The 26,416-nt window shown below is 48.1% G+C and overlaps 10 protein-coding genes across 10 annotated transcripts; 8 read left to right on the forward strand and 2 right to left on the reverse strand.

The window, feature by feature from the left end:
• Positions 1–26: 26 nt before the first annotated feature.
• Positions 27–757, forward strand: LTR84_000633 (uncharacterized protein; the record flags this gene model as incomplete). The annotated part of the gene is made up of 2 exons (XM_064844263.1): positions 27–182; positions 254–757. The coding sequence occupies 2 exons, from the start codon at positions 27–29 to the stop codon at positions 755–757; spliced, it is 660 nt and encodes a 219-aa protein (XP_064712123.1).
• A 2,521-nt stretch (positions 758–3,278) lies between these two features.
• Positions 3,279–3,734, forward strand: LTR84_000634 (uncharacterized protein; the record flags this gene model as incomplete). Its single annotated transcript, XM_064844264.1, has 1 exon — positions 3,279–3,734. The coding sequence occupies one exon, from the start codon at positions 3,279–3,281 to the stop codon at positions 3,732–3,734; it is 456 nt and encodes a 151-aa protein (XP_064712124.1).
• Positions 3,735–4,790: 1,056 nt separating this feature from the next.
• Positions 4,791–5,726, forward strand: LTR84_000635 (uncharacterized protein; the record flags this gene model as incomplete). The annotated part of the gene is made up of 1 exon (XM_064844265.1): positions 4,791–5,726. The coding sequence occupies one exon, from the start codon at positions 4,791–4,793 to the stop codon at positions 5,724–5,726; it is 936 nt and encodes a 311-aa protein (XP_064712125.1).
• Positions 5,727–6,270: 544 nt separating this feature from the next.
• Positions 6,271–6,834, forward strand: LTR84_000636 (uncharacterized protein; the record flags this gene model as incomplete). Its single annotated transcript, XM_064844266.1, has 4 exons — positions 6,271–6,368; positions 6,426–6,619; positions 6,671–6,708; positions 6,778–6,834. The coding sequence occupies 4 exons, from the start codon at positions 6,271–6,273 to the stop codon at positions 6,832–6,834; spliced, it is 387 nt and encodes a 128-aa protein (XP_064712126.1).
• Positions 6,835–7,873: 1,039 nt separating this feature from the next.
• Positions 7,874–9,100, reverse strand: LTR84_000637 (uncharacterized protein; the record flags this gene model as incomplete). Its single annotated transcript, XM_064844267.1, has 1 exon — positions 7,874–9,100. One exon carries the CDS (start codon positions 9,098–9,100, stop codon positions 7,874–7,876), a length of 1,227 nt encoding a protein of 408 aa, XP_064712127.1.
• Positions 9,101–14,991: 5,891 nt separating this feature from the next.
• Positions 14,992–15,996, forward strand: LTR84_000638 (uncharacterized protein; the record flags this gene model as incomplete). Its single annotated transcript, XM_064844268.1, has 1 exon — positions 14,992–15,996. The coding sequence occupies one exon, from the start codon at positions 14,992–14,994 to the stop codon at positions 15,994–15,996; it is 1,005 nt and encodes a 334-aa protein (XP_064712128.1).
• A 346-nt stretch (positions 15,997–16,342) lies between these two features.
• Positions 16,343–18,341, reverse strand: LTR84_000639 (uncharacterized protein; the record flags this gene model as incomplete). The annotated part of the gene is made up of 10 exons (XM_064844269.1): positions 16,343–16,568; positions 16,619–16,761; positions 16,813–16,946; positions 17,002–17,082; positions 17,137–17,215; positions 17,284–17,305; positions 17,357–17,579; positions 17,629–17,750; positions 17,811–18,132; positions 18,194–18,341. 10 exons carry the CDS (start codon positions 18,339–18,341, stop codon positions 16,343–16,345), a joined length of 1,500 nt encoding a protein of 499 aa, XP_064712129.1.
• Positions 18,342–19,396: 1,055 nt separating this feature from the next.
• LTR84_000640 (uncharacterized protein) lies at positions 19,397–20,366 on the forward strand (the record flags this gene model as incomplete). The annotated part of the gene is made up of 3 exons (XM_064844270.1): positions 19,397–19,650; positions 19,691–20,087; positions 20,250–20,366. 3 exons carry the CDS (start codon positions 19,397–19,399, stop codon positions 20,364–20,366), a joined length of 768 nt encoding a protein of 255 aa, XP_064712130.1.
• Positions 20,367–20,884: 518 nt separating this feature from the next.
• Positions 20,885–22,275, forward strand: AAD14_1 (putative aryl-alcohol dehydrogenase aad14; the record flags this gene model as incomplete). Its single annotated transcript, XM_064844271.1, has 5 exons — positions 20,885–21,022; positions 21,091–21,174; positions 21,227–21,315; positions 21,375–21,525; positions 21,583–22,275. The coding sequence occupies 5 exons, from the start codon at positions 20,885–20,887 to the stop codon at positions 22,273–22,275; spliced, it is 1,155 nt and encodes a 384-aa protein (XP_064712131.1).
• A 396-nt stretch (positions 22,276–22,671) lies between these two features.
• Positions 22,672–25,932, forward strand: LTR84_000642 (uncharacterized protein; the record flags this gene model as incomplete). Its single annotated transcript, XM_064844272.1, has 1 exon — positions 22,672–25,932. The coding sequence occupies one exon, from the start codon at positions 22,672–22,674 to the stop codon at positions 25,930–25,932; it is 3,261 nt and encodes a 1,086-aa protein (XP_064712132.1).
• Positions 25,933–26,416: the final 484 nt, after the last annotated feature.

A 26,416-nucleotide genomic window follows, 5' to 3' on the forward strand; every position in this document is an offset into this window, starting at 1 on the left:
TGGTAGCCTTAATAGCATGTCCAGCAATGTTAGCGACGAACGAGGCCATTCGACAAGGACAGCAAAAAGACCGCAGAGAAGAACATCGAGCTCGACGATGCAACCTGATTGTCACCACGGTGATACCGTCCAAGAAAAGTCATGAGGTGCACAACCGACGAATTGTCCTAAGGGGCCAGAAGGTACGTACGAACGGATCCCGAGCCAAATCAAGCTGTCAACAAGACAGTAGTGCTAACACGAAGCTTACTAGCTCTACGTCGACACTGACGTGGCAGACCATGAGCACGAAAATGAGAAGGAGAAGGAACAAGTGTTCGAAATCGACGATCATGAGAACAAGGAACCGTTTGGACATCCCTTCGCTGGCTATTTCTTGCCATATCCGGATTCCAAGTATGAGGGACTTGTGTCAACGATATGTGAAGATCCACCGGTGCTGAACTGGATCTATGTTGACAAGGAAACCCATGAAGTCAAATACGGTGTGCGCCTGGATGCTCAAGGCAATATCACTGGACCCTTTGATTGTACTAGGCAAGACCGACGGATGACTCTTGAAGGCTGGGAAGGATTCGTTGCTGTCGAAGAATCGCCCGGCTTGTGGGCTCTCTATTTTGATCGTAACGACGATGGATTGCGGTCTAAGTTCGGCAAGAGTAAACGGGTTCTCGAAGTTGAGTTATGGAGGAAGGAGAAACGCTGGAAAAAAGATCCGCTTGTCCGACAAGAGGAACAAGCAAGACAAACATCCTGAAAGGGCGTCCAGTCGGTTGCTCGCGGAATAAAGAGATGAACGCTCAGTTGAGAAAAAACTTGGATAGACAGCTGAACCTCCACATTAAATTCGTATATATGTAGCAGGATCATCCTTGAACAATATCTCCGGCACAAGAAAGTTGCAAGTACCGATCGGAATTTGACGGGAATCTAGGTCGGAATTCCTAATTTGCAAACCAGCACATAGAATGTGAAAATGCTATCTTTGGTTGAGGTGGACTTTAGGTTTGGCACCACGCAAAAGCATTTGGACAGGAGGTGCAGATCTTTGGACTCAAGCTTGTTCTATCCAAAGTTCTAGATCAATGATTGTTTATTTCTCCTCGACACACAATTCGCAATTCTAGGGAGGAGTGCAGCAAGGTCCACCTGGAGAAGTACTTCCTACGTTACGTGCATCGGATCGTCATGCGTGTCAGATCAGCATTGGTTGCGGTGTATGCGACATTCTGCGCCTCATATTTATCACCAGCTGAGTGGCCTGATAGCCCATGAGGCGAGGGGGAGGCCCACTCTGGCTTCCCTAGAAACCATTATTGTTAGTAAGTCTTTGAGATTTTGAGTGACGACAATACTTTACAACCTCAGAACGAGCGGAATAGGATACTCACTGGCATTTGCCAAACACTTGTGTTTTGAACGACGGACCAGCAACAATATTCCATTCTTTGCACTCCCAAAACGTGATGCAGTAAATCAACGACGCCGGAATGATGGACTTTGCAAATACAACATCGCGACTTACTCAAGGCATGAAGAGCCCGGTGGATGATAGGTAAAATACGTTCTATGTTTTAAGCAATAACATGCTGATACGCCTTGAAGCACAAGAACAACAAACAACAGACCTCGTAGTGTTGAACTTCGACCTAACAGTATCCTTGGAAATTTTGAGAGCGTCGACAAGATTGTAGTCTACGCTTTCGGGGCGTTTGATCGATACTACATCTGTTGGCAGGATAAAACTGGAGCATTTCAACAAGGTACGGTCCCTCGGAATCCGGTCTAGACAAAGACTGACCTAGATGTAGAACGACATGGCTTGCCAAAGGACCTTGATGAGTGGCTCTTCCCGTTAGATGGAGGTACCAGAGACCTCACAACGCTCCAAGTGTCTCTCGGCCATCACGATGAATTCTTTGCCTTTGACAAAAACGAACGGATATCCCACAAGAATACTGACTTCCGCGAGAATGCAAGTAACATAAGAGATCGCTCAAATTCCCCAGACTATCGGCTATCCAGAATAGTACCGGAGCAACGCAGGAAATCACATACCTTCTCTCACTCAGATCCTAGCGAAGAATCACGAACAGAGTCTATGAGAAAGGGCTCCCCTCCCAGGAAGCTCCGGCCTCGCAGTATTGCAGTAGTTGGAGCCATGTCGATGAAATCGTGGCACGACAGAAAGCAAAGCCTTGATAATCAATTGCGAAGATTGGATGCAAGAGGAGCTTCACCTCCGCGTTATCTTCATTCGAGCCAACCACCACCTACTCGGCACTACGCATATTCGGATGCAGCAGTACAGACTGATATAGTCAAGGATGAAGATGTTGCCCTTACCATGTCATTGCATAACTTGACTGTCGCTCGATCAACGCCTGACTTCAGAAGAGCCCAGCGATCGAATGTGTCATCAATATCTTCCCTCAATTCGCTACTTTCAGACGATTCTGCCGTAACAAGTATCACCAGCACATCTTATTCTAGCACATCGTCGACGTACTCGAGAAACCCCATCTGTATGGGGCTGATGCAGCAATATTTCAGAGAGAGTCAGTATCGACTTGGAGATGCATTGAGCAGACCACCTTCGATGAGTGTCAGCCCCGTTTAACCACTTAGCTCTCCGTGCAAGTAACAGCATGCACGATTCTACACATAGTCTGCATTGGTATTGCCTGCAAAGGATGATCCGCCAATGAAACGGGTAGCCCACGGTGAAAGTCAGCAAACGCGAAGCATCGACAACGCAGTGATTGACAGCTGATCAGGTTCGAATATCTGAGATCGTACCGCCCTGACATATGATTAAACAAATCTTGAGTAACGGCTCCACTGTGCTATCGCAGAGTATGATGCCTTGCGGCAATGAAGAGCATTTTGACAGATCACAAGAAGACAAATCTCGCGAAATGGTGATTGGATGCATGGGACGAAAATCTCCAGAAGGAAAAACCACGTCTTTCAAACCTTTCCAGTTCGAGGATTGGTCCGCTGGACGAGATCAATGGGAGAATAGTCGGAAATACTGGACGGCTTGGTGACGTCTTTGGAGTTACGATATTGTTACTATCGAAGTGGTACCAACAGAGTCATCTGCATCACTCAAATGGAGGGACGAGAGACATCTTCGACGCAAAGGGCTGAGGAGCAGGTGGATAATTTCTGTAAAATACCCCCTTTTGTACTTTAGCATTTATTGTGAGCCAGAATGTCAGCGTAGGATTCTGATCTCTTCTAAGATCGTGAGCTACTCGCTTCCCAAACCCATCATGCGTACCATGGGTGAAGCAACTGTGGCAATCTGTGACATCAGAGAAGAAACTTTGAGAGAACCAGAAAGACTGCTCAAAGCTCAACCTGCGGAATTAGGTCAGAAATTTCTGGCAACGATTGTGGACGTGTCCAAGGAATCAGCGGTCTCGGCATGGATAGAAGATATTGTTTCCAAGTTTGGTCTACTCGATCACGCCGCCAATTTCTGCGGGACTCCTCATCCTTTTGATCCTGTGAAGGACTTAACCGTCAAAGATCTTGATTTTATTGTTGATGTTAATCTCCGAACTACTTTTGATTGCGTGCAGGCACAGAGGAAATCCCTCTTGCGAGGGTCTAGTATAGTTAACTTCTCCTCGGGATTGGGCTTGGGACCAGAGGAAGATCTCAGCTTGGACTCGGCTGCAAAAGGGGGTATCCAGGCTCTGACTAGTACAGGAGCGAAAGAATAGGTGCCCGATGGCATTCGCGTAAATGCTATAGCCCCGGGTGTAGTCATGGGACCCGGACTGCGTTCTCTGGTGCCGTTCGACTGGGTCGAACAGATTTCGACTGTTACACCTTTGAGACGAACTGCCGAATCCGATGATATAGCAAAAGCCGTTGCTTATTCACTGAGCAACAAGGCCAGCTATGTTAGCGGCATAGTACTCAGGCTCGATGGGGGATATCTCGGGACCAGTCACTGAATGTTTTTCTCACCCTATCGTTGACATGAAACGATTGAGTCCCATTATCTATTCCATATTACTTCAATCATCGCTTCGATAACCTGCGGTTTCACCCTTTTCATCACAACCTCGATCCCGGAATCTGAGTCTGGCAGGAGACCTCGGCAGAGCTGACCCCTACATGCTGCAAGCTTAAAAGCATAATGGAAGTGATATAATGTGAAAGACCGATTAGCATGCTCGGTTAGATTTGTCGCCCTCTACATGGGGTCCAACAATCGGAAATTGGTGCTAGGAACATCACATTTACATCGGTATAGGTGTAGCTGAAGGCAAGAATAGCCCGCCATAACATGAATCATGGAACTCCGCAAAACCACGAGTTGCGAGAATGTCCTATTGACTGATCAATGCTACCCGTTCGTGTGAGGCGAATAATTGTTTCAATGACAGTGCAAGATCATATAATTCAAGACATCGGAAGTCCGAAAATTCGAGTGCGAATCCTTTTCCGACCCTCAAAGCCGAGCTCATGACATTCTCAACGTGGACCGAGTTTGAGCGACGCTTGGTTTGCAGACCTCAATCACATGCCTGGGAGTGTTCATGTTGATAGACTATTGTCCTTGTGACAATATGTCACCCTCATAGACGAAGCTGCGTTGCTGTAGTGGTGGGTGCACATCAACTCGCAATCACCGAAGTGCTTAAGAGAGCTATAGGTACGGTCTCTATGAAAAACTGTCCTTTGTTCCTTGTTATTACAAGATCTCGAGCATCAACTTACACTGACGCATAAAGATTGACCTTGCGAATCTCCACCCACAGTGTGGAGAAATGGTTGGCTATGAGTATGGCGGGCCGGTGGACTGCAACGTTGAGCTTGATCTTACCAGTCTCAGAGGCAAAACTGCGATCGTAACGGGAGGGGCGAAAGGCCTAGGCCAAGCTTACGCTCTTGCTCTCGTTAACGCGGGCTCTACAGTGATTATCGCAGATTTGGACAAGTCCGCTGGACAATCTTTCGCGGCCCAACATTCGAGCCAACTTTACTTCGTCCATTGTAATGTCCTCATCTGGGAGGACCAAGTCCGCCTGTTCGCTGAAGCCGCCAGGCTTTCACCATCAGGCAAGATCCATCATGTTATTGCAAATGCGGGCATCTTCAAAGCCGACGAGGTCTACTCGTATTCAGAGCAACTGTCCGAGCCCAATTTGATCACTACCGACGTTAATGTCAAAGGTACATTATTCACAACTAAGCTCGCTATGCATTATTTCATCAAACAGAATGGAACAACGCCGTCGCTGTCTCAGGAAGATACAAGCTTAGTTATCATTAGCTCTGGAGCAGGGATCTACGATTGTATACGGATGCCGGAGTACTGCGCCTCAAAATGGGCAGTTCGTGGAATCATGCATGGCCTACGGCGCACAGCCCACTTCTATGGAAGCCGAGTTAATATGATCAGCCCCTATTATGTGGAGACGACTGTACTACCCAAAAAAGTTTACGAGTACATTAGAGGCAAAGGTATAGATTTCGCTACCTTGGAGGACGCGGGTCAGTGTTTACTGCGGCTACTCAGTGACCCGGCTATTAATGGTCATTCATTGTTCATTGCGCCACGAAAGTGGGCTCCTCGGGGATATATGGATTTGGATTTGGAGGACACAGAGGGTACAGCATTGTTAAAAGAGATCCAAATTGAGCAGATGATTAGTGAGCCCGTTGATTCAGGTCTGTTCCCAGAGGTGCGGCTATACATGTAACAACGGCATGAGGACATGCAAAAAGCATATGAGGCAATTCGGTTGGAGTTGGGCCTCACCAAAATAAAGTTTCAGAAATAATCGTCTGTTATATGATACAAGGTGGCGGGATTTACCTCGCTCAGGAGACTCCAGATATTACTCGAAGGTCTTTCCTAGATCCCATGGAAGCCAGAATATCGTAGACGCCCGCACGCTACAAGTTGTACGTGCGGTAGCCATAACGAGTCCACGCAGTGTCTGTGTGGATAATCTCATGGATATCGGAATACTATGCCAGTCAGAGGTATAGTTTGCATGGTCCCCTGTGGATTCGCCATCCTCAAAACCACACCAAACCCTAAACAGTAAAATCATCCGAAGCCTTCATATGCATCCATCAAAACCACGACTCATCACAATATCTTGAACTGTTCTCACTAATTCGACTTAACAATTTGCTGGAATTACATCCATTCATAAGAGGTTTTTGTGTATGAAAATTTCCCGCTGCGGAGAGATACATACTAGTACCTATTCCTCAATTCACCATCAGAAATTCAAAATGGCCCCATCTTTGCAATACTTCAAGGAGGCGTCCGCAGCGAAGCTAGAGCTTTACGCCGACAACAAGGATATCTTTATTGGAGATGTAGTCACAAGGTAGATCATCCGATCACAAGCTTCAGCATGACCTTTGTCAGCTAAGACCGGCAAAAGCATTACAGATGACCCGCAAGCTCCGATTACAAGTGGCTTCTTCGATGTGGAAAAAGGTGCCAAGTCTACCGCAACATTCGGGTTCTCCGAGGTCAAATATGTCATCTCTGGAGATATTGTATTCTCAGATGGCAATGGTCAACGAGTTGTGGCTAAGGCTGGGGAGGTGGTGTATATTCCCAAGGGTGCAACAAGTATGTTCGATCGTTCTGTATTTTTAAGCACAAAAGCTGATGACTGCGCAGTCACCTTCGAGAGCGAACAAGGAGGCAAAGCTTTCTATGTGAGTACATGATCTGTGCAGTGGGAACCTATCATATTGAACTGGGAGACTGATGGTCCTATTTTTCAGGTCGCTCAGAGACTTCTGAACCAAGCGAAGAGAGCGAGCTTCACATCTCGGCTGTGATTACGCACATGCTACTCGGCGATCTATTCTTGAGCTCCGACTAATAGTTCGCAAGTGGCCACGGTATAGACTCCTTCATCAACGGGACTCGGAGGATCTGTGATTGCGATGGCGTAGGCGAATCACGGGCTGATGACGATTCCGTCGCTGGAAGCTGATAGGTTCAGTTTATGATGGAGGAAGAAGTGACAAGGGTATTCAGCAAGTTGTGCAGTTTTTCACCCTGCTGGTCGCTCGAAAAGGGTGGGCTGCCATTGCGTTTACCAAAATCCTCACGATATCGGGACAGCGGAACTTGATACCACAATATGTCCTTCTAGAGAACACACATTTGACAACAAAAGATGTTGAATCTTTCGATAAGTGGTCGAAGAGCTTGGCCCGCAGCCGTCAATATGTAGATAGTGCCAACTAAGTTGGGTCGTAAGTGTCGAAACACAAAGCAGACATGTTGTCCACATGGCCTGCCGGTGGTGACAGCAATGCCTCCTCATCTGCAGTATCTGCACAGCTTCTATCCTAGCGGGGGCCGCTATAGTACCTATAGCAGTCCCCCAATCTAGGAAGATGTAGTTGCTTATATCAGATTATCTTCAACACTATTGGATATGATATAACCACCAATGTATCTCTCGACATGAGCCACTGATGACAAGACTTGGAAGTATTCTCAGGTCATGTCAGCTAATAATTCAGTTCTGCTAGCGCCTCTGGTACCAGACCGAATCAGCCTTCCGATCGGGTGCTTAGAACGGCAAGATAAATGTTCATTGTTGAGTAACAACAACTAGAACAAGATTACCTGGATTTAACCTGCGGTGGGAAAAGTATTGAATATGTCAATCGAAACCTCCTGCCCCAGTGAAATGATCAACGAGTTTAATTATCATATTAAGTAGTACTGTATGGTTGATCTAGACTTGATCGAATGAAATGAAAGCTATTCTATTGCGGCGAAAAAAATCGATTCGCTCGATTCCTAACCCTCCTACGACTTTCGCCATCTGTCGGTTGGCCAATGATTTATCACTCGGTGGGTCTAGAAACCATTCTTCCTGATAAAATCCTGAATATGTGCTGTTGCATTGGCCGCAGCGTAGTGGTAGGTCAAGAAATGGCCTGATCCTGGGCCTACATACCAGTCTGAGCCATTGCTTGCATTGGGAAACAAGTCCTCCTTTAGCCCAGCGACCCAGTTACGCGGTAGATAACAGTTACCAGCACAATTAAGTAGGTCATATTCACCAGAGACTGCGTCGATAGGCCCAGTGAAATTTGTGGCTACGCCAATCACGGAGTTCGAAGTTATATATTCTCCGAGAGTAATGGTGCCTTTTGTCTCCCAGAGAAGATTTAGTAACGCTGGGTCATAGCCTGGGGAGCGGAAAAAGGCCCATTGTGGTCCTTGAATAACCGGGGCGGTAAGATACCCGTTGGAGATGCCCGCGAAGCGCGTAGGCGTAGCTAGGTTAGCAATTGTAAGGTCAAGACCGGCGAATCCTGCCTCCTGGCCATTAAGATTGGCCGTGTAGCCGGTGAGAACCGCAGCGTCCATGTCCTTGGGATATTTTATCGCGAGCCCATTCATAAGGACACTTCCGGCCGAGTGGCCTACATTAATAACGTGCTTGAAGCTTTGACCTGCAAAGCCGCCGGTACGGAGAAGTTGGATAAGCTCGTGCGCAATTTCGATGTGCAAAAATTGCTGTACCACATTGATAGGATCTGGATGATCGGAGAGCCCACTCCCTAGACGGTCGTAGCTGAAAGTCGTATACCCCTGCTGGGCGGCGTAGTCGACGAATGAATACCCCGGGGCGTTGTCCCAGTATCTGGTGTCTGCACCTAGACCGTGGATGAGAAACTGTACCGTAGTGGCGTTGATGATACTGGTTGCTGATGGGAAACAGAGACGCGAATGGATACTCCATGTGCCACTGACGGTGGCCTTGCCGGCCACAATCTGCTTTCTGATCGTCGAGTTGGTGGCCACGCCTTCGACCAGGAAATTCGTCAGCTCCATCTGATTAGCTGGCTCGGTCAGGTTGAGTCGCACGTTCTCTGCGGAGGCAGTGATATCCACGAGGCCTTCAAGACAGATCGCGTGGCCACCCTCTGAACTACTGATCGTAGGATTTTTAAAGCCTTTCAGATACTCCGCGGGACTGCCCACAAAGCTGGCAGGGGACGCAGCAGTTGAATCAAGTGGAGCAGCGATTACACCACTGGCTAGCGCCACTATCATGGAGCAAAATGTTGAACGCATGGTTGCGGTGGTGAGGCGCCGCAAAGGATTTGGGGATGAGAGGCCGGTTGTCGTGATTGTGTGGACTGGCTGTGGAAGTAGGTTCTGGCAGCCGAGCTCAATGTCTGCACAGTTGGCGAGAAATCATTTTATATCATAGCCTTCCATAATGTCTCTTTTGTATCAATGACAGCAAGATCAACCTATGTTGCCGGACCCGACCCGGGTACGTGGTATCCGCCTCAGTCCGTCGACAAGTATTCACCTCCAGGGCTGTAGGTAGTCCACACAGCCTCTCAGAGATCTATGAACCCACCAGCGTTACTGGCGATGAAGGACATGTAAAGACGGAAACCCTGGTAAATCAATGGAGAGTGGGTCAATGATGATTGATGAGAATAGTCTAACTATCAATTCGGCCTCGGAGCCGCTAACCAAGAATTCGGGCTGGGCTTATGGTACGTAATATTCTAGGCTGTTGAGCTTTCATTGGGCGCCATCTCAGCCGTAGACAGAGTATCATTACTAAACCCTGAAAGGTGGACAAGGGCACCCAGCTCGTGTTGAGTTTAAGCAGCTAATGCATCGTATTGCGGACAGCTACGTATTCGTATGAAGTATAAGGCGGAGGTATTCAGGCTGCGGCAGATAAAATAGCTAGTAGGTACCTAGATTGAATAACAATCCTCACGTAGCGTTTAGAAAGAAGTATCTCCGTCATCTTCGTCATCTTCGCGGCTTGTTGCAGCAAAATCTTCTTCTGTGGATCAGTAGTCAATTATATACCTAGTTAGAATGGCTAACTGTTAATTCAGAATGTGTCGTGATGGCGTACTAGTAGTACCAGTGCTTTTGGCACGTTCGTCTGTGTCGAACTTAAGATTCCAAGGAGGCTTGACCACAATGGAAATTGCGAAATTATACCACCTCCATGTTGTACGTTGTTGTTGCACTTCTACAAAACAAGAATAGTTTCGTCTACATATTCAGCCTTGCCCCATAGACATCGCCTGCCAACAGACCATATTTGCTATGGAATCACAAATCAAGAGCACCGGGTTCATTCAGTGCTGTACTCGGTCTACAACAGGAATAAATATACAAAGCTCAAAATATAGGAGGGGTGGATATCAGAAGCGACGTCGCAGGTCTATGCTTGGTCGTCTATTTAAATGGCCCAATCATCCATATCAAGCACATTCGGGACCCAACCCTCGATCAGGTAGTCAAAGGGCTTACTGAGCTTTCCCTTCACCGGCCCATGTCTCACCAACTCTTCCTGGATCCTCCGGTTGTGCCATATGATTGCCGAGAAGATCATCTCGTACATAAGAGAAGCTCCCATGCGCGAATGTATGCTGCGTTGTGACTGTATTGATTCTTGTGCTGCCTCCTGACGAAGGCGTCCAATCAACCTCAATACATGGCTGTGCTCGTCTCCTGGTACCATTGAGCAGGAGGTCATCAGACTTAATGCCTGCTGGATGGTAACTTCACCTTGCTGAAAGTCGAGCCCGGGCAGAGTCTTCATTTTACTGAGCTTCATAAGAAATTAGAAGTGCGTATACAAATCCATACCAATAGTTTCGAGGGTAAAACGTTTGAGTGGGAAACCCTACCCGAGCGTTATTGTCGACCGAGGCTGTTGACAGAGCAGGGGATTTCGTGAATATCTGGATCACATTCGTAGCGCAATTGAATGCAGACAACAAGATTTTTGTGGTCCCAGACGTCTTTGAAATGGTGGCATGTCTCAAGTTAAAGGCATAAAGATTGATTCTGGCCATCAGGAGCATAAGTTGTGGGATGTTCTGTGATGTGGTCTCCTTGAGCTCTGCAGAGTTACTCAGAGCATCCAAGTTTATTTCGAATATGTCCACCAATCTAGAACGGTTCATCTCCTTATCATTGATGTCGTTACGCAGCTGGAGGTCGACCAGACGATCGATTCTTGCGCTTTCCAATGCTATCCGAATTGTATACTCAAAGTAGGTTGGAAAAGCTGCTCTGTTGAAGTCTTCTGCACGAACCGCATCCTGTGAAATGGAACAGGGAAGCCCAAGTTCAATGCTCAGACATTTTTCTATCAGCGATTTTCAAACAGAGACTTATCTGATTCATACCTGGCGTGAACGTAACAACGGCAGCACCATGTTCTTGTCAGCCGTTTTGAATCTTCCTCTGTGGAACTATGTGCACCAGCTCTTCTATACTCCTGATCCGACCCAGTCTTGTGTAGGCCAGCTAGTGTTGCCATCTGTAACGCCATCCCACTATAAATCCATCGCACGTCCTCACGAGTTTTCTTGGTGGGTAAAGGAACATGCATAAAATCAAGAGTGCTTGGCAAGGCTGTGCAGAATAGCTCTGAAAGAAGAATTGCGGTGAGATCAGCTGTGGTACAAGATCACAAAGCTCCGTGTAGAGATCCAGACGAGTACTTCGAGCCGCCGTGATGATTATTACCCAGAAGAGAGTAGGACAGTCTCTTTGGATATCAAGTGGTGGAGTCGTAGAGTCAAGGATTGGTAGGTGTGAGTGGTATCGCTGGAAATACCTAGATATCAGGGCTCAGTGAACGGTTTCGCCAGCATATAAATTCCTTACTCCTGAAATAGATCTTCAATCTCCGAGTATGTGAGTATGATATTTCCCAGTCGAACCAAGACTTGATCCCTGGCATTCACGGCAAGGATGCTCGTTGGGCATGATGGGTTTGAGTTGGCGGATTCTAAAGCGTCTGAAGATTGAAGCTCGCCTTGAAAAGATAACACAGATGTTGCGCGAATACTTTTGCTTTTCGTAATCTTGTTGATTGGGTCTTAGGGATTATGTCCCCTCGACGGTGCGACTTGTAGAGAGCTGTCAGGGCTTAAGCGATCCGTTAACTCTTGAAAGGTTGTTAACCAAGTCAATGCAAAGCAAAGTAGGACTGCGAGTTCAATCGATGTTGTACTGGCTAGCTGGGTTTGAAAACATACATTCAACCCTCACCTTTTCGTTGAGGTCGTTTTGAACGATGTCTCGACAATGCAGTCTAGATTGCGATCTCGGCACCGAGTACAGGGCTCCGGCGCCGATTTGAACGCATCACATCGCACCTGCTGCTGTAAGCTAAGCACCAGACTCCAGAGCACAGGACCATCTTACCTTATCATAACGACAAATAGAGCAAGCGAGCGCTCTCGGCATGTTGACAGACTCCCGATGTCTTATTGACACTTTGTAAGGCGGCTAAACAAGACGAGTATGTGATTTTGGCTCTCTGAAATTTCATTGAAGCGGATGGCCATGGATATATACATGACGGGAGCAGGTGCAGCAGAAAATCTAAGGTTATGTCGTTTCTCACGGCACCAGTAATTGTGCAACCAGGCAAATGTGAATACAGTCTCGATGCTTCACTGGCCACTCGGGGCGAGCGGCTTCTGGAAGCAGCCGAAGTCCGCCTTCAAAGATCGGGCTTCCATAGACTAATTTATTTCGCGACTGGTGCAAGCTGGCTACTGGATGCGATATCAACACCACAGGGCGAATGCTAACAGAACATGAGCAGTGAAAAGACTGCAGATGGATTCTCACAAATATGACTAGCGAACTCGAGAGGCTGCGAGATATGCTAGTGGCAGCCGACGTCCTGCACGACATCGCGGCCTTGCTTGGTCACGGTCAGCCCAACCTCTTCATATTGACCCTCTCCCTTCATGGCATCAATAGTGTTCTTCCGAAGCACATAAGCCATATAACCGAGAAGTACGAGCCATACACTATCAGGCATAGTCCAGATCACGATGAAGTCGTCTGCCGAGTTGTGTCCAATACTGTCCAAACAGGAGATGGCTTCAGTAAACCTGGAATTGGTCAGAGAACATTTCCGGAAATTCACTCCGATAATACGAATACAATAGAGCAAAGACTTGCCGACAGCCATGACTGTGCTGGAAAAGCCCACAAAACTACCAAGCTTACATCTTTGCCCTTGATCTATTACTGGATCACTTTGTAAGTCCAGTTTGCAATTTGATATCCTACAATGCAGAGACAGCAGCAGTAAAAGAAGCTTCTAACGGCGCATAGTCTTCACAATTCACAATGATTGCTGGAGCTTTACGCCAGGCATGGTATGCGGACGAATGATTACATAGGAGAAATCTTGGGCAACAAGGCTGGAAACTCTGTATCGGACTTGGGTTGGTCTGGATTAATGAGGATGTTCGTCCGCTCGTCATTGTCAAAATCTCGATGATGTTCGCCATCGTATAGGACAACGTGCTTCAAAACCCAGACTCCAAGATATATGCAATGATGTGAGTGAATGACAACGGGACAACGTGGTTCTGAGCTGCCTTGATAGTAGAATTACTTAGTATCACTGTCCTTGCGCTACACGGATCAGGGGTCCTTTTGCTGGCCATCACTTGCCACGAGCTGTGGCCCTGTAGCAAGCTGTGAGCCATTGTCTCTCTGTCCTTTGCAAGCATTGTACTGCCATATGAATTTATGTGGCCCTACCCAGAAGATGTCAGTAGTCTATCTATTAGCTCAATGCATGCAATCGGGCTGCGGACGATTAGCAAAAAACGACAAATACGAGAACTCTGGAATAGCCCCGAGTACTCGGCACTCCGTATCCGTACGCATGAACAAGTAAACGATGTAAGCAGCGTCATCAGGCTAACCAACATTGCGGACTCGGCGTTTCTCAGGGGGGCGTGGCTTTGCGTTTACTGCGAGGTCGCACAGACTGGACGCCTGAAGCTTACTTGCACATTGGCTCGTACCAAACACATCACTGGCGTCCAGTCACTCTCGTTATCATCTCAGCATTCTCATCGACACAGTAATGCAAGCCTGTGTCTGCTTCGCGCTTGTCATTCCTAGGTCAGTGAGCTCAGACTCGGTTAACATTGAGCCAGAAGGAAATGACGTTACTAGTAAGAGAACGGATAACCAAGCTTCCGCCGGCCGACTCGATCGGGTCCATTGGGGAGACATGTTAACTCTACATAGTCACTTAGTACAAAAGTTTGAAAGAGTTCTGACGCAAACCACTCGTCAATCAAGAAATCCATTTGAGATCCTACGATGTTCAGAGTTTCACTTAAGACCGCACTCACAACGTCTGCACTATCAGCGGCATTCTCAGGTGTGAATTGATCTTGTCAGAGTGTAGGACCTTCTGCAAAGTTCAAAACCAACTGTGAGGCAACTGTTCGACGTCGGCCAAAATGCTGCCCACAAGACAGGAGATGTTGACTTGTGCGACAAAGCCTCAAATTATCAGCAGCCTCTCTAGCAGATTACAAACAATCCAGGACTGGGATGTCTCTGCTGCAGATGGTCAACCTCAAAACTGATGAACTCTCCTGGCCGTGATGTTCCTTGCCCACTTGTCCATGGATAACCTCGAAAGGTACTCAATATCTGCAATTGGTCTTAGTATTGTGAGATACTGCTCTCCCGACTCGTGTTGAGTTATGGGGATTCATAACAGCGTCCAAGGCTGGTTATAAACCATCACACTCGCCTCGCACTCGATGTGAGGCAGCAGCCGTCCACCAGACCCCGTCTCATCGAGACAGCACTGTATCAGATTTGATCACGCGCATGAGGAAAGCGTCAACTCAATCGTAGTTTTCAGGCAGTAAGTAAGATTCCGTCTCTGCTAGTCGTCTTCCTGTTTCTCGGGACTCGGAGGTCGGAGAAGCAAGGTTTCCCCGCCCTTAACAGTAACAACAGTAACGACATCTTTAGCCCCCGGAGTGGTTGAACTCCTGCCTACGAGAAGTTCAGACAAGTCATACTTACTGTTGCCCCTGGATCAAATGCTCATAAGTTCGGTCGAAGAAAGCAAACTTATTTGAAACAATGATGCTGTGGCTCAATCTCACGCCTACCACTGAATCATTAACATGAAGGTTCTCCTGACTGGAGGTTCCGGCTTCATTGCGGCTCACTGTATAGACCAACTCCTCGAACGCGGTCATAGTGTTATCTTCACGGTCCGTTCGGACGAGAAAGGTCGGAAAATACTGAGTAACCACTCCGGCGTGCCTCTGGACAAACTCAATTATGTCATTGTGGCAGACATTGCTAAAAGCACTGCATTTGCGGAAGCAGTCAAGTCAAACCCGCCGTTCGATGCTGTCGTGCACACAGCATCACCTTTCCACTTAGGAATCAACGACCCTAAAGACCTTCTAGATCCAGCTATAAATGGCACTGTAGGTTTACTCCGTGCAGTCAAGAAATCAGCCCCTTCAGTCAGGCGAGTTGTTATTACCTCATCATTTGCATCAATGATGAATTCTGCTCAGCATCCAATGAAGTACGACGAAACGAGTTGGAACCCTATCACATCGCAGGAAGCCACTCTCAACGCCGCTAACGCTTATCGTGCGAGCAAAACCTTTGCTGAGAAGGCAGCTTGGGATTTTATCAGGAACGGAAATCCCGGATTTGATATCGCAACTATCAATCCACCCTTGGTCCTTGGTCCCGTCGTGAGTCATCTCAACTCTCTCGATACCATAAACACCTCAAATCAACGTCTCCGAGACATGATCCAAGGCAGGTGCAAAGATGGTCTTCCTCCCAGTTTCGGAGTCTACTTGTGGGCTGATGTCCGAGACGTTGCTCTGGCACATGTCCGAGCTGCCGAAGTGTCTGAAGCTGGAGGAAAGAGGTTCTTGATTGCCGCCAACACTTACGTGAGCAATGCACATATCGCAGGAATCATACGAGACCAATTTCCAGATCTCAAAAATCAACTCCCGATGGAGCTAGATAGCGACATACCAGATGATGTGTACGGCTACGACAACTCAAGAAGTACCGAGGTGCTGAACCTTGAGTATCGAGATTTAGAAGAGTGTGTTGTCGACACAGTCAAGTCCTTGCTCGCAGTCGGATCTTGATCATTGTTGGCCTTTCTCTGGTGATAACAGAGTTATAAAAATTCATGAGACTAGTTTCAGTGACAACCTTTTCAATTCCTTGAGTGGGCATAGTTTCATCCGCACTGGTCCAGTGTTAACCTTCAACCTTTTCGCTTACATGGATCCAAGGTTTTATTTTCAGGACTAAACATCCATTGTTAAAATGCTCCGTGGCATGACTCGTGATACTACCTATGTTATTCCGTGGCCATAAATACTATTGTCAACTTGTCAAGACCAAAGCAACGCTTCCACCCTACTCGATTCCCACTATCTACGATTCGCTGTTGGCTGAAGCCACTGAGAACTAGCGGCTAACTTGAAGTCACACTTTTTGAACAGCATGCTCGGTCTTGCTCTCAATGTGGCAGTTCCCCGGCTTATCTTCAACAATACCTTCACCATCAGCTGTCAAGTGCACCGCAACGGCATCACCAAAAAGGGCGCCGATTTCTTCGATGGGAAGTCCTTTGGTCTCAGGAATATAAAACCAGGTAACCACAAAGGAGATGACGCAGAGTCCGGCGTAAATGAGGAACATGCCCCATTTTCTATGCTGTTATCAGTACTTTTCAAGACAGGGAATGGGGAGAACGCTTACATGCTTTGCAACGCCACGGGTGCTGGAGTCGAGAAAGTGATGGTTCCAACAAAGTAGGCACATATCGCGAGGCTGACACCTTTGGCACGAAGTGTCGTTGGAAAAATCTCGGCAGCCCAGACAAACGTCGGAGCATCGATACACTGTATTTCTAAACGAGTGCTCCGGTATGACATGCGGAATAGGTAACATACCTGAAAAAATGCGATGAACAAGAAGATAAATAATATGCATGCAGCATTGCCTGCCTTTGAGTCTGTCCCTTGGTATTTCCACTGGAGCAGCGCTTCAGTGAACAAGATGCAGGCGACCGATGCGAATCCAGTTACTACAATCGTATGTCAGCTTTTGTGTTTTTGATTGGTACTGGATAAAACACTCACACAAGAGAATTCGGCGACCGAATCGGTCGACCAAGAACATAGTCACCAAGATGGAAATGGTCGCGATTGTTGTATACGATGCTAAGCGCCATGGTCAAACTCATAGTAACGCACCACCGTCACCGAAACACTCACCATACAATATCAGGGGTACATCTCCGGTCAGCCCGAGAGATCCAATGAGCAGTGGGAAGAAATTCGTGATGCCGTAGATCTGGAGTCTTATGTCAGCACACCACGTCTAGCACATCGTTGGAAAGCCAGTTTTAATGTTCAACTTACACCTGATCCTTGTTGTGCGAACCTGCTGATCTTAGCACGTTGAAAAAACTACATTTGCAAGATGGACACTCACAAGAGCAAGAAGACCGAGATCGACCGACGTCTCCAGGAAGGTTTTTTGAACATCTCCCAAAAGGTAGGATTTTCTTCTTTGTCCATTTCAACCTGTCTCAGAATCTGAGTGAATTCGGCGCTCGCATCTGCTTCGGATGGGTTGGCTGGGTCATGGTGAAGTCTCTTCAAAATGTCCCAAGCTTCATCTTGCTTCCCCTTCCAGACCAGGTAACGAGGAGATTCTACAGTTCATTAGCATGTTGGAGAGTTGTGAAATGGATTGGAGTGTACCCGGGACAAAGAAGAGGCCAACAATCAATGCCAACGGTCCAACGCACGCAAGTGCCAGCGGGAGTCGCCAGCTAAGAGTCAAATTCTTTGCGTGATAGCAGCCAAGAGAACCCCATGAACAACTAAAATGAGCTTATCAGCCAAGCCATGCGCAACGTAGATCAGGAACTTGAATAACATACACGATATAACCAATCCCGGTCGAAAATTGAGTCGATCCCGTCAGGAACCCTCGATGTTGTGGCGGAGCAACCTCGGTGAGGTATAACGGAACCAAGGTAAGCAGCATTCCTAGGCCAACACCTTGGGTAATGCGCATCACGAAGAGCATAGGTATGTTTACCGAGCCTGCAACGAGGGCACTTCCCACACATGATAGCACTGCTGAGCTGTTCAATGCTCCCTTCCGTCCAATCCAATCCGAGACGAAGCACTGAGCGATAGACCCAACAGCACATCCGAAGAAAAACAACGCATTTATTGCACTGAGAATGTTTGCAGTATCTGTGACTGATTAGTCTTTGCTTAGTCCTTCCATCATGCGTTGACGCTATCGCAGACGTACGTAGGCTCGTTGGGTCAAGGTCGTAATAGTTGTAGAATCCTGGTTGGCCGACACTAGTGACGAACACAGATGCTCCATAACCAAAGCTGAAGGCGGCGATGACGACAACAAGGCAGACCTTGACGTTGTATTTGGTAAGTTTGGCCATAGTTATGGTGAGTATCAAGCCAGAAAGATGGGGCTGAGGTTTGCCGAAATGGAGACTGCACGCTTGAGGGTCTTAGATACTTATGAGACATATATACTGTTTGAACAGACATTGTACTCCTGAACATATTCTGAGCTACCCCGTGGGGTTTAAGAGAAGCTTGAGAGCCTGCAAGAGATCCACTTCATCCCAAATCCAACACTACCGAAGGCCTCCAGCGAAGCGGTTCCGCCCCCTGATTCGTCCGCTTTCTAAGGGAGGCCGGGCGTCGTTGCTGATTCGCGAGTAGACGAAAACACATGCCTCCGGCGAATACGTGCACAGAACCATTCAAATCGAGCTTGTCTCGTACGCTAGGCCTCGGCCTCGGTTTCGACTATCAAGGTTGGGTCTGTGGGAGTCTAGACAGTTCTGGCGGGCGCTCACACGGCCAGCCTAGCTCGAGAACCTTTCGGATTTCGGGCTCAGAATCGGTGCTTCATAGACTACTCGCAAAGCCCAGGAGCGGTTCTTCGGTGGCCCAAAGCCTATGGAAACGGCGTAATCAAAGTGCAGGAGTCGGTTTGCTGGCCATCCAAGGGTGGGAAACGGATCGGATGGGGATGTCATTCTGAATTAAGGCGCTAGCATGTCGGTTCTGGTTCCTTGATCTACGAATGGTACATTTCGCAGATGAAAATACATCGTGAAGAGTGGGAAGTCTTCGAAAGCTAGGAAGTGATCGTTAAGGCCGAAGTTAAATTCAAGGTATGTCAGGAAGGCAAATAGTGGGAATACACAACAGCCATAGCGGAAGCCGGAAAACCGAGGGAAAGGTCCTTCTGCAAACGGACCACCGAGGTCAAAGACGACTTCCACTTGGTCCTCGTCCTTTACAAAGCGCTTTCAGTAGAAGATAGAGCCAAGCATACTATAACTCCCCATTTTGATCGTGAATGTGCTAACATCAAAGGTAGGTCAAGAGCAGTATTGTTTGCGCCCATACTGTTGCATTTTAGGTGTTGATTGATGTTAACGCACGAAACTATTCCTTGAGATTCCCAACATTCTCTGAAATGACGGTGACTTCGATTGCAATCATCCGGCTCAAAGATGGCGTACAGCCAGAAGACCCCAATACTTCTGCCGGAACGCTGCTCCAGGGACGCGTCTCTGAAATATTGACCTCACCAGGAGCTCAAAGGTGTTATTGGGGCCGAGCAATCGAGTCAGCGGATCTTTTTTATCTGCTGGTCGACTGGAATACTTTGCAAGATCACGTTGACTTTACGACGAATAGGTATGGATACTTGACCAAACTCAACATCAGGTAGATGATATCTCCACTGACACACTCATTTACGTCTCAGTGGGAAAACCGAAACAGACCTATCACCACTCTTCAACGGGGCACCCACAGTATATCACGTCGAGCTCACAGCATTCCCGCCCAATGCGATAAGCAAGCCAATGTCGCCCGTCGCAGAAATCGTCACGATCTACTTCCCATCAAATCTGTCTACAGAGTCCCAGCACAAGATTGTCTCCAACACGGGGAAGTTCAGAAGCGTACTGGCTGATCCAGGGGGCTGTAATGCAAGTTCTGGAGGCTGGATTATGGAGGAAGTCGAAGTACCGGGCCAGGGCAATAAAGGTAGAGCTTTCGTCATGATATTTGGCTGGGACAGTATCGAGGCTCACACAGAGTGTGTGAAGACGCCGAGAGTCCAGGAGCATGTTCACTTAATTGCAGAATTAGAAGGGACGGTAGGTCTGGAGATGTGCCATGTTGCTTTGTCCGAGGTGGGAGTATAGTTCCATTTGTGGAAAGATTGTAAAAGCAGAAACTCGGCACCTGCCTACCTGCATTCGGAGCAATGAGTGCGGATCGTTCTGATCTGCAATTAAATTTATCTTCCTCTGTACTAGACACGGTGGACAGTCGGATTAGCGGCCGAGCTGTTCACACGTGCTGCAATTGAGGGCGCATCTGCTCAAGTGGAGAAGCGCCAGTTGGATTTGGCCCAGGAAATTCCCGAAATGTAGGCTTGCCGACCATCATGAATTGTGAATAACTAAGTTTGCCATTGCGAGCAAGGGATTCGACAAACCCCGAGCTTTTTGGAAAAGTCATAGTCGGTAGTTTGGTGATGGAGCCTCATTCCAGTTACCTCGCTCGGAGTTCGGAAATAGAGCAACCTCACCACGACTGCTCCTCGAATACCGAGCGAGCGGCTCACGTATTCGGGTGGTTAGGAGCAAGATTTCACTGTCGCTGTCCCTGGCACTGGAGAACTATGCGGAATCTCTAGACGGGCTGCGGCCCTTTTGTGTAAGTGTCTGATTGGAAGTTGATATAGACAAGGATGCTTGGGCAGAAGCATCATCTCATCATTAAGGTCGGATACTCTTATCCCAGGCAAAGATTTTTGCGGATTAAAAAAATTGTACGGAAAAGAAGAAACACTTCCCAAAACCTCTTCCATTTTGTCTGGACATCTCAGAAACCAAACCACCGCACATCTAGATTTATACGTCATAAATTAAGCGTTTGCACCAACAACATGGCAGCCCACGTCTTCGATGCTGCTCCTGAGCCAATTTCGGAGCTGGGGCGATATAGGATTATGTCTAGCACGGCCGGGGTCAGAGTGTCTCCTTTGTGTCTAGGGGCTTTGTCGATTGGAGATGCATGGCAAGGGGTACATCAGCCTTCCAGATTCCATTTTACTTGGACGTATGACGAATTCTGACATCGAAAACTGCCTAGATGTTGGGCAGCATGAGCAAGGAGGCTTCCTTCAAGTTACTTGACGCTTACTATGATGCTGGTGGCAATTTCATTGATACAGCGGTACGTTTTAGAGATTGTGGTTGATCCGCGCAAAACTGAGTCCATTCTGCAGTGTAACTACCAAGACGAGCAATCGGAAAAGTGGCTTGGAGAGTGGATGGTCGAGAGAGGAAATCGAGATATGTTAGTCGTGGCCACTAAGTAAGTCTCATTATTGAATGCTGGCCGAATATCCCAGGCATTACTTACGTATTCGTCAGGTTCACTTCCGCCTATCGTAGCCACGAGCTCGGGAAGACTCATACAGTGAACTTCGCTGGCAACCACAAGAAGTCTCTCAATCTCTCTGTGGCTGCCTCTCTGAGAAAACTACAGACGAGCTACATTGACCTGCTGTACTTACACTGGTGGGTAAGTTGAGCAAGGGAGGGTTTGGCTATTTTACTTTATATCTCTGACAGTATCCAGGATTGGACAACATCCATTGAAGAGCTGATGGATAGCTTGCACATGCTAGTCGAGCAAGGAAAAGTCCTTTACCTAGGCATTAGTGATACACCTGCGTGGATCGTCAGTGCTGCGAACACCTATGCTCGAGATCATGGTAAAACACCTTTTAGTGTTTACCAAGGCCGCTGGAATGTGATGCTACGAGACTTCGAACGAGATATCATACCAATGGCACGCCACTTTGGCATGGCTCTTGCCCCGTGGGATGTTCTTGGTGGCGGAAAATTTCAGTCCCAGGCACAGATTGAAGAACGTCAAAAGACCGGCGAAGGCCTGAGGTCCATGTTAGGTGCTGGTCAATCACCCCAAGAAGTGAAGATTAGTGCGGCCCTCGACAAGGTGGCACGAGAGCATAATATGACGAGTCTGGCTGCAATTGCTCTGGCGTATGTGTCTCAGAAAACACTGAATGTGATTCCGATTGTGGGAGGGCGTAAAATCGAACACTTGCAGGACAACATCAAAGCATTGAGAGTGAAGCTGACCCAGGAGCAAATGGACTATCTGGAGAGTCAGACAGAGTTTGACATTGGATTTCCCAGCACATTTATAGGCGAGAACCCTGCCGTGACAGGGCAGAGTTCGCATATGCTGGCAGCGACTGCTCAGATAGCATACCCGACTCCATCAAAGCCCTTTGTCGCTCGATGAAACAGGCTCAGCAGAGCAGGTTTAAATTAAAAAAGTCGTTTGTTAGTCCTCCAAGTCACTTGTGACGGGCGAGAAATGAGATTGCTCACGAGGAATAGCGACCCCCACTACCTAGGTAGCAGACAGTTGTCCCTTGTTGTGACGAGGGAGCAGTGTCTCATAATCAGTGTACAGATGTCGTTCCTAAATTGGTCACCACGCCAATACTAACTCCTTCTAGCGTACGTTTTAGCCTCGCGACACCTTCCCCAGGCGAACATGGCGGGCACGCGCCACCCGCCCCTCTGGGGAAATTCATAAAAGTTGCCCCAACTCATCTGCGCCCTTGAACTTCTGTGTTGTGCGACCCCGCGGTTCTCAAGAAGGTGAGCCTCACCTCGCAACGCGATCGGACAGATGCAAGGATTTGCACTCTACGATTGTGTGTTCCTTAAGGATAACCCATCTCTTTGTGGCATAATCGAACGCTCCAATACCGATGCCTACGAACCCTTGGACGATGACTTGATCATTGGACACGCTGATGTGCCTATTGACATCTTGAACAATTTCATCGAGTCTGGTGTCCCGCCTCCAGGTTATTACTATGTTGAGTTCGAAGATGAATCATGTGGGAAGTCCTTGGTCGGTGAAAATGATATCGAGCTGCTGTGTCGAACCTTTCAAATTGGAGACAGTGTCAAACGCGAAGGTTCGCCTATGACTGGCACTGTCATCAATTTGTCCGAGTCTTATCTCCTCGCTCCAGTCCTCAGCTGTCCGGGCTACTTCAAATCCCCATATCCAAATCCTCAAAGTCTACCAACATGTGGCCCTAACTGCCAAACCACCGGCCTACCTCCGCATATCGCTCATCCTAATCCTCATGTCCTCATCCGCGATGTGCCTGCACGGGAGGTCAGACGAGCTCAAGATCTTGTTAAGGACGACTATTTACTAGCTCTAAACTGGGTTGGACGGGTAGAAGATGTGTCACACGATGTTGTTATCTGTATGGAGAACAAGGCCATTGTGGTTTTGAGAACACTCGATGGTTTATATCTACCCGTGAAAGACTACGGCAAGCCTCTGATTGCATTACCTGAAAGGGAAATGTGGCGTCCTGATGGTGTTGGGACCCTAGAAGGATGGAGTCAGACTGTCCCGCTGATCTACCCAAGAGTGGGACAGTTCGTTGTTGCAGACCGTTATTTACTTCGTAGAGGTCGTTGGATCCGAGGCAGTTATGACGCCAATGCCTCTGCACAAGGAACCATTCTCGAGATTCGGGCTGGAGAAGCTGCAGTGCATTGGGAACAGCATAGTTTTTCGAGCACCACACCTGATTCGCGGGCGCCTCCTTACGAGCTGGAACTATACGAAAACAGTCAGCAGTTCAAATCATCGGCCGATTTACGACTCCGGACCGACATGATTGTATATGACTCAGGGAAGATGCCTTCCAAGCACGATGACCTATCATCCATTCAAGACACTGCTCAAACCCAACACAGACAGAAGCATCCTGGAATCATTGATACCCGGGATATTTGTGCCGGGCAAGACATCGGGGTTGGAGACCATGTGCGATTTCGTGATCTCACAGCGGCTGCAGTCAAGTATACATTGCAGGGCGCCGAAAAAGTGCCTCATGGAAGTCTGTTGAAATTCGACCCAAATTCGTTCTATGGATGGGACCTTAATGAGTTCAAAATACTACATATTCATCAATTGCCCACTGTTCTCTGGCAAGATGGATCGGTCACCACGGTTGAGTCTTCTGAGATTTCTGGCTATGCCCTCTTCGAGCCAGAGTTGGCCCCTACTGATATCGTGCTGAAGCGTGAAGGCATGCGCCAGAGGGCAGTGGTTCCTAGCGGCCAGGGTCAAGCTGAGGTCAAGGAGTTCAACGAAATGGCGTTTTTCGAGAGCCCCCATGATCTTCTTCCAGAGAAGGTCGGGGTCATCCAAACCGTCGACAGTATTGAGCGAGTCGCCACTGTAAGATGGTTCAAGGAACCACACATCGAGTTACGAACAAATGGCCAAACTTTGTCGTCCCATTCGCGGTATGGACCGATTGGGGATGACATCGAGGATGTCTCACTGTACGAAATCATGACTTTCCCTTCATTGCAACGGAAACTCAGAGATATGTGTATCATTGCACCAGACGTCAAGCGGCTACACATCAAACAAGGCAAGGATGACTTGGGAAACGCTGTACCAAGAGAACCTCTTGCAAGCGCCAGTACAACGCCAACGTCGGCACCGAAAGTGTTCAAAGGATGGTCGCAAACACGAACCCAGGCGACTACCAACTCAAAGACGGACGTACACAACAAAGCTCTACACTCCATTGATTGGTTCGGAGAGATTGTCGCTCTAGGGCTGGATGGGTCAAACACAGTGAGACTTGGTGGGCAACATCCGTGCCGAGAAATTCACATTAGTTTTGATCGTGTCCTGGCACTCCTTGACAGTGATGGCTTCCCGGATGATACAACAGATGATAACATGGATCTTGACTCCTTGCTATTTGGCAGCTCGGACGGAATGGATGTGGAGCCCATTGAACAGACGGTAGAATATGAGGGGGGGCATCGCCTTGACAACGACAGCGACAGCGAGAACTGGGAGTCGGAAGGAACTGGAATCGATCTCAATGATGACGCCGAGTTTGCCGATGCGAGGGAGGAACAAACCGACAGTGCTGCTGATGTCGAGATGACCAATAATGGTCCCATCATCGCCGAAACGAAACCTCAAGTTAGACAAGCAGGTATCATTCGCCTCAGCGAGCTTATTGCCGATGAAAGTCCTGCACAGTTCGCTGTCCTGGAGCAAGAACCACCACCTGATCAGTTTGGCTTGCATTCAGTAGCCAGTGCTGGATCGTTTCTCAAGAGAATTGTGAAAGAACACCGTGCACTGGCGACATCGCTTCCAATTGGCGAGATCTACGTTCGGACATATGAGAGCAGACTCGATTTGCTGCGGTGCATCATCATAGGACCTCGGGACACGCCTTACGAGAGTGCGCCATTTGTTGTCGACCTTTATCTGCCGGACGGTTATCCAGCGTCGCCTCCAACAGCTCACTTCCACAGCTGGACCAGTGGGCTAGGTCGGATCAACCCGAACCTCTACGAAGAAGGCAAGATATGTTTGAGTCTACTGGGAACATGGTCAGGCAAGAACGAGACCGAGAAATGGAGTGAAAGTGCCACAATTCTTCAACTTTTGGTCTCATTACAAGGTCTAGTCCTGGTCAAGAGGCCGTTCTACAACGAAGCTGGCTTCGAAGGCTATGAACACGACAAGGCATACACCCGTGAATCGGAACTTTACAGTGAAAAGGCATTCCTCATGGCAAGAGGATTTGTGAAGTATGCAATGACCCAGCCTCCTGGTGGACTCGAAGACGTTCTGTCTTGGATATACCTCTCACTTCGAAACGCCGAATCAACTTCACTTCTCAGCTCAATCATAGCAAACGGGAGAACGCTGATTCAAAGATCAGAGGAAGCAAGAAAGCAGAAAGATGATAGATTAATGGATGCGGTTGGTCAAACGGAAGATGAAACGAGAGCATTTCTCAAGCCATTGAGTTTGGGAGCCGCTGTGATGTTGAAGAGGACTATGAATGAACTTGAAGGGCTGCTTGGACAGTTGTAGGCAAGTCCTGGTAACCCGATAGAAGTTTTAGGATAGACCTCTATGATGATATGAGAGATACCCACCCCAATGAGGAATGATTAGTCAATTCTTTGTCCAAGCATTGTATCACAAGGACGGGGTGTTCAGATGGACGCCTGTCGGAATAATTCTAGGTGTTGAGTTAGATTTCATAGGTGGCGAGACCCCGCCTGGAATTGATGGCCCTACGCACTGGAAGTGCCCAAGTCCGGCTAAGGCTTGAGACCCTTTGTTTGCCTGTGGCGGGAGGGGCACTTCGGGTGGGGTGGGGCATTCAACTAACTAGAAGTCCTCGGGCGTTCCTTAGGCTTTCATGCAGCGGCATCACCCACTCAGGCGGTCCAGAACCTCCACCACCACTAACGAGCTAACTGTCTACTATTGATCTCCAGGTTCTTCCTTCATCGAACTCCTTACAACTGCAGAACTCTCCATATTCATTGACTTCCCCGGATTTCTAGTG

This window comes from Exophiala bonariae (assembly GCF_035927105.1).
Source record: "Exophiala bonariae strain CCFEE 5792 chromosome Unknown scaffold_1, whole genome shotgun sequence".
NCBI lineage: Eukaryota > Fungi > Ascomycota > Eurotiomycetes > Chaetothyriales > Herpotrichiellaceae > Exophiala > Exophiala bonariae.